Source organism: Ictalurus punctatus, chromosome 2, assembly GCF_001660625.3.
Source record: "Ictalurus punctatus breed USDA103 chromosome 2, Coco_2.0, whole genome shotgun sequence".
Taxonomy (NCBI): Eukaryota; Metazoa; Chordata; class Actinopteri; order Siluriformes; family Ictaluridae; genus Ictalurus; species Ictalurus punctatus.
In genome coordinates, this window is record NC_030417.2 from 26,302,756 (window position 1) to 26,309,646 (window position 6,891).

The following is a 6,891-nucleotide window of genomic DNA, read 5'->3' on the forward strand; positions in this document are numbered from 1 at the left end:
TTAATAAGAAATGATACAGTCCACTGCAAATTATGATTTACAGGTTGAGCCTTTCAAATGTTGTTTTAAAAAACGTGCTTTAAGATTTTAGGCTACACCAAACGTCTTTGTTTGTCCAAATACAGGGTGTCCCAGAAGTCTTCACACAAACTGTAAGGGACTGTGTATGCAAGCACCACGTCGGTTGTGCTTTCTTCAGTGGATGTTGGTGGACGTCTACTTCTCGGTCGGTCCGCGACACTTCCAGTCTGTTTGAATTTGTTAATAAGTTTGGCAACAGTGTTGTGTGTGATGTGCTCGCCATGTTTCCGGTTAAAGTTCATCGTAAACTTGCGACAGCCGACCCATCCAGCCATGAAAATGATTTCAGTGCGTTCTTCTTTTGTCAAAGGCATTCTTAAAGTCTATCTGAAAAATGAAAGATTATATATATATATATATATATATATATATATATATATATATATATATATTATAATATATAAATTTGTAGAGTGAACAGCATAACCTTTCTGTCCTTCTTAGTGTATCAGAGTTCAACTCTGTCAGCCAGAAAGGCTTCTCTGTGTTCGCTTAAAGAGTTAATTTGGTTCTTGGCTCAGTCCTCTGAACCGTGTTTAGGCCTCCGAACTGAGAACCGGGACAAAGCAAGAAAACAAAGCTGTTTCAGCCTCCTCTAGAATAGAGCAGTCCCTCATTGGTAGTATGCAGGCGCCTCATGTCTTTCTTTCTTTCTTTCTTTTTAATTTTAAAAAGTTGTATATATATATATATATATATATATATATATATATATATAATATATAATATATGTATGTGTGTGTGTATATATGTATGTGTGTGTGTGTGTGTATATATATATATATATATATATATATATATATATATATATATATATATAAAACATAGACATCATCTGAGTATTTTTTAGCTGTAGGTTAGGGTCACTAGGTTCATTCAGGTGTGACATGTGGAGACACAGTTCTGTTTGACTCATTGTTAAACAAATTGCGATCAGCATTGTAGCACACTCTTGATAATCCAGGTAAAGTTATGTGGCTGCTCATGCAAATGTCAAGCCAGAGTGTTTTGCATGAGCAGTCCTTGTAAAACAGGTGATAGAGATGACAAATGGCCTGTTCTTATTTGCCCTTATTATGTCGTTTGATTTAACAGTGGTTAAAAATGTTTTAGATCTTATGATTTTTAATAGTATCTTATACACTTCTGGCTTTTAAAAAAAAAAAAAAAATTAAAAAAAATAAAGCAACTTAAATATCTTGATCAAAATACACTGACAAACAGTTGCAATTTCTCAACCGAGACTATTATTTTAAATTATAATCAGTAATAATATTTTGATAAATCTCATGCTTTTAATTTTTTTTGTTTTTAAATAACGAAATTGTATAGATTACACTCACTTTATCAATAGTATGGGTTAATCCGAGATAATTGCAGGCCTTATCTCTATCCATTTATCTCTGTGCATATGGATTTTAAACATTTTATGCCAGGAAAATATATTAGCTAATGAGTTTGGCCACACGAGAGATTTTTATTTATTTTATTTTTTTTCAGGCTGTGAAATTACACACTTCCATTATTCAGAATTCATGCTTGGGAGCTAAACACGTCCGTCCGCGCCCCCCCCCCACGTCCAAGTTGTAATTTAGCTGCATTTATTTGTAGGTGTTTGGGTGTATTTCTGTTCTTATTAATTGGAACCGGATTTTTACCAACGGCGACAAAATAACACAAATGCTCGGTCAGCGTTGGATGCCAAGCCGTGTTTCCAGCTCGTTCATTTTCATGCGGAAGCTGGCAGACACTAGCGAGATGGTGTCTTGTCTCTTTTTTTAAGCATTAATATTGTAAGTGCAGGGTAAGGAGGAAAACACACGCGCACACATATACACACGCTCGGCCTGTTTAATTGAGTTGGCAGAGGTCTTCGTCCTCGTCGGCCAAGCTGACGGACCAGACTTGACGCTTGACGCGTAGATAACGGATGTGATCGCTTTATGTTATGTGGTGACAATTTAGAGACATATTATGATTTTATTTAATTCTCTGTAATAATAAATGGGCTATATATGTGCTATATGTTAATGTGTTTTGATTATTCTGGCCTCCATTTGTTATTAGCGTATGGGTTCGTAGATTAGGAGATCGAGCTGAGTGTCAAGTAGACTTTATCTAGGCCAGCCTTTTTTCCCTGTTTAATATTGAATATAGGAAACAAAAACATGTGAGGCTAGTTTCTAATTGCACTATAGCTATAATCATTTTGTATCTACTTATACATCATGGTAAATGTTCAGCTGCCATTTCTTCAGGAATGAGATCTAATGCATTTTGCTCAGTGACCTATCATTATACTTTTCCTCCTAGGCCAACTACAACTTGTAAACATCTAGTTACATAAAATTCCTTCCCTGCAAAGGTCCATATAAGCAACTGACATGACTGAATAGCAGCAGCAGTTACCTTTTAATGTGTAAGTATTAATAATTACTTTATGGCTATTAATAAGACAACTTGAGGTGATTATGTTTGGTTTCATAATGGTGCCTTCCGTTACCAGTGATGAGTAGCACCATGGATTTTGAACAGATGAGGCAGATCTATTTTCATCTTGAAGCGGAGAATAAACACAAACTTTGTTAAATTCGTCTTTAAACAAGCCGTGAAGTCAGTTCTCTGAGCAGAGAGGGTAAATCAGATTCAAATTCTTGAAAGTTTGTGAAATTTTTCCATTTCTAACCTAATGCGGTTAGATAAACCACAGCAGAGGATCCGATATTGGAGCTGACGTAATTCATGTTTAGAAGACTAGAATCACTAAACTATAGCTAGTTTCTTCGTATGTTTATCGGTTGTGCTACAGTACTATTTTCAAGTCCTCAGTTCGGTCCACTTTGCTGGGTCTGTGAATGGAGCAGAAGTGGACTGCTATGAAGCACACTACAATAGTGAGTGATGATTTCCTTGCCATTTTTTTTTGTGTTTTTTACAGACTTCTTGACACGTGTCGTAAACTCCAGCAAAAATACTACAGCTGTAAATAGTGTGTGATGATTGTAAGTGACAGTAAGTCAAAATAGTATGTTTGGACGTAATGCAAGTTGCTCACGAGACGCTTTCCGAGCCTGCGGCTGCTTATTGACTATTATTTATAAGCTGTGGTACTGGTAAATGACTCGTAGTTGCTTAATAAACAATAAGATATTTTTGCTTAACAAAGGATGTGTTTTGCCTCATTACATCCATAATCAGGCTGTATATGAACAGGAATTTGTGTTTGTACAAGTTCCATACACACTCCAGAAAAACAAGATTCTCCATCTGAAGCCACAAATGCATCTGCTGTTCACGTCTAATAATTGACTAATTATTGACTATATAAGCTCTGGCTCTACCGGAGGAAGTCATTAAAGACTGTATTTCATACACAAAGCGCCTTGTTTGTTTTACATATGGGCTTTTCCTGCATCTGAACCAACTGACATTCATAAACAAATGCTCCTCACTTCAGGTTGTGCTTTAATTAGCATCTTACAAAAGACCTCAAGCAGGTGTTGTTTTTGACACATTGAATCCTGTTTGAAAGAGATCATAATAATGAAGAGGTTTAAGGTAAATAAGAGGGATGGTTTGCGTTGTGACAGGTGGATGTGTATGGGCACTATTATCACTGTGCTCTTCAGCTGGTGCCGTGTATGGCCTGCTTAATTTAATGGCTATTTGCATGTGTATGATAGTCTGCCACTTCCATGTCCAAGTTGTGGTTACATTCGGATCCGTAGCCAGAAAATGTCTGCTGGCAGCAACCGTAACCATCATAATATCGGAGCGGAGCCCAGTCATATAGGCTATATATTTCAGTCTCAGCTGCACATTTCTTCAATTTCATTTCGCATTTATTCTCATCTCTGCCTGCGCATGTTTCCAGGCTTATATAGAATAGCGGTTCGTTTATACGCCTTTGTTTGTTCTTGCTCCCAATCATTCAGTTGCAACACAGTCTGTAAATTCAGAACAGGGAAGCTTATGGCTTGTGGCGTCTGTTGGACATTTGACTGAGCTCATCTGCCACATGTGATTTGGACCACTGTAAGCAGCGGGCTATGAAAAAAAACTACGTCTTACTAGCCGAGCGAGATATTTGATGCCTGTTAGGAATATAATAAAGGTGTAAAGAATATTGGAATCGGAAAATTGGTGTCTCTGGGATGGCCGCATCGGTTAGCAAGCCTAGGTCCGGTTGGGAGTGAAAAGGAAAATGGCCAAAATTGAACTGGCATCAAAAATTGATGCACATCACAATTGATGAAGAGGTGTGCATTTGTGTGTGTGGTGTGTGTAAGAGAGAGAGAGAGCATCACAGCACCAATTCGAAAGTTTGGAAATACATCAATTTCAACAAAAGCTTAGCAGGAAATCTTGACAAACTCATTTTTATATATATGCAAAAGTTAAACTGAACTGAAGTGAATCATATCGGACTGAATCAAATCATATGTTCGCTGAATTGAACCCTGTCGGATCAGCAGTGAATTGAAATATTTCGATTTGTTACTTGTTTAACCTGTACCGTATCATCTAAAAGAAGGAGACACACACTCTTGGATTGTAATGTTTAAACACACAGTTTCGCAGTATGATTATAGTCTGTGGTATTGTTGCTCAATGTGAAAGCACTGTTACACACAGCTTCCAAAAATACCAGGCTGATGGACATGTGAGTGGGTCAGATAGTTAGTGTGCCCTCCTGTCCCTGGATGTGTGTAATAAAGCTCCCTGGGTTCGGTGCTAAGACGCGTGAGAGCGGCATGTGTTTGTTTCTTAATCGGACATGCACGCATCAGTATTTGGTGAAACGGGGAGGCGTGTTGCTCTCTCATGGCTTTGTTTCGGGGTGCTAAATCCAGGAGCAGCTGCCGGCTGCTGGGTCCGTTGGGATTTTTGTGGGAGCTCTGTGCTCTCTCCCGTCACCCTGTGCCAAGGAGGCATTACGCAAGTGGCGGAAAAAAAAAAGCGTTCGCGGGGGAAGAAGAAGCGGAGTGCAGACATGAGGATGGCCGCTACGACTTGGTGCAAGTGGCAAGATCGCTATCTGAGGAGTGTATGTTGAACTTTGCCTCTATGGCACATAGGAACCGTTCAGATTGGCAGATTGTGTGCCGACGGACCGGACTACACACTCTCACTCGCTCCTTTCCTCCCTCCCTCTGTCTCTTTCTCTCTCTGCCCTCTTCTCTTTTTCCCTCCCTTTCAACTCCTGAAGCGAACGCATTGGCTGGGCTACAGACATCTCGTTGCCAAATAGGTGGGCCCTACTCATGTTGGCAAAGACTCAGGCAATGGTTAGGGAAAGAACACGTATAGGTCGAGAAAGAGAGAGAGAGAGAGAGAGAGAGAGATCGTGATCGAGTGAGAGTGTTGGAGAGAAAGAGAGGAAAAAAAAGAAGCAGCACTTGGGTTTGCCAGCGGTCGTATGAGCTCGTCCAACATTGATTCGCCTCTCTTTTTTTTTCCTCCCCATATTCTGCGCTTTGCTCTTGCCAGCTCCCCCCTTCTTCTTTGCAGGAGTGTGTACGTATGTGTGAGGGATTGAGCGTATATGTGAGTGTGTGTGTGTGTGTGTGTGTGTGTGTGTGTGTGTATGTATGTGTGATTCTTTTTTTGTATGTTCTGCAGGACTCAAAGATCTAAGCAAACACCACCACCAATTACATCTTGCCAAGGTTTTTTTTTTTTTTTGTCTGGCTTAATTTTTTATTATTTTTTTATTTTTAAACTTGTGAACGGCGTGTTTATTTTGAGCGTGACTTTACCAGTTGTTTTTTAATAATACCACCTGCATTTTTTTTTTTTTTTTTTTTTTTTTTTTTTTTTACTCCGTCATAATTTTTTAAAAATAAAATCTTGATTTCTTTTTTTCCCCCCGTGATTTTACTAGGAACTATTTCAGCAGCAGTGAGCTCTTCTTTCATCCTGCGGACGTCTTGAAATTGTTTTAAAAAATTGTTTCTCGTTTTTAATCATCGAAACAATTTTCTCCTCCTCCATTCAGTAGCAAGTGGAGTGTCTTCCGTCTCCTCCAAGTTCTTTAACTTCTGCCAAATTTTTTGGACTCTGCCAAACCAGTGGTAGCTTCGGCGGCAAGCGAGCAGTGAAGAAACCGGCACAGGCTGATTCTTTTTTGGGTTTTTTCCCCTCCCCACTCTGAGCTGCGTGCCAAACCTATAATGAGAGTGCAACATGGTAACTACCCGGCTTTCTCTTTGTACCTCTTGCTGCATTGTGAGTTTGCTGGTCATGTGAACATGTGTGGATTTCTGCTGCATGCTTGCGGCTCAGAGAGGTTGTGATGGCAGGTGTTGAAGCGGCGCAGTTGAACCGTGGGCTCATGGTGGCGAGGGTTGGCGCTGAGGGGTTGGGGCACGATGGCCCTGGTATGCTGGCACCGTGGCGCGGTTTGAGCTTTGTCACTGAGCGCTGTATGCTGAAGGTATTATTGGGGATGTGAATGGGGCTTCTGTTGTTGCTGGAATCAGCACTTGTATTGGCCCGATCTGACTAATGATGGCTACCTGCACTAAAGAACTGGATTTTGGGCATTTTATTTACAAAATGCGCCTAATTGTGCTTCTAAAATAGCTCAACTCTTTTTAAGCAGCCTTAAATGGCATTATAATTGATATATATTTTGCATTTTCTATGACTGTTATTTGTAATTTATCTTAAATTGTATAAGCATTATTTTGCATATGTTAACTTTCAGTGTGACTTTCAAGAATGTATCATTTTTCATTCACCTGATATTCTGCTGTTTCTTACCATTTTATTAACATTTTTCATTTTATTTAGTACTTTTTTTTTTTT

General features: G+C 39.2%; 1 protein-coding gene across 8 annotated transcripts in view; it reads left to right on the plus strand.

Moving 5' to 3' along the window:
* Positions 1 to 6,891, plus strand: part of nfixb (nuclear factor I/Xb) — a 155,438-nt gene that overhangs the window by 48,858 nt on the left and 99,689 nt on the right. Inside the window, exon 1 of one of the 8 annotated variants that reach the window (XM_017487805.3) lies at positions 6,035 to 6,270. The exons of 6 other annotated variants lie outside the window; for them this stretch is intronic. In XM_017487805.3, the coding sequence (XP_017343294.1) occupies positions 6,268 to 6,270 (3 nt within the window). In that variant the 5' untranslated portion in view covers positions 6,035 to 6,267. Of the gene's footprint in view, positions 1 to 6,034; positions 6,271 to 6,361; positions 6,518 to 6,891 lie in introns of those variants that run through there. One more of the 8 variants, XM_047150060.2, reaches the window with a different exon arrangement.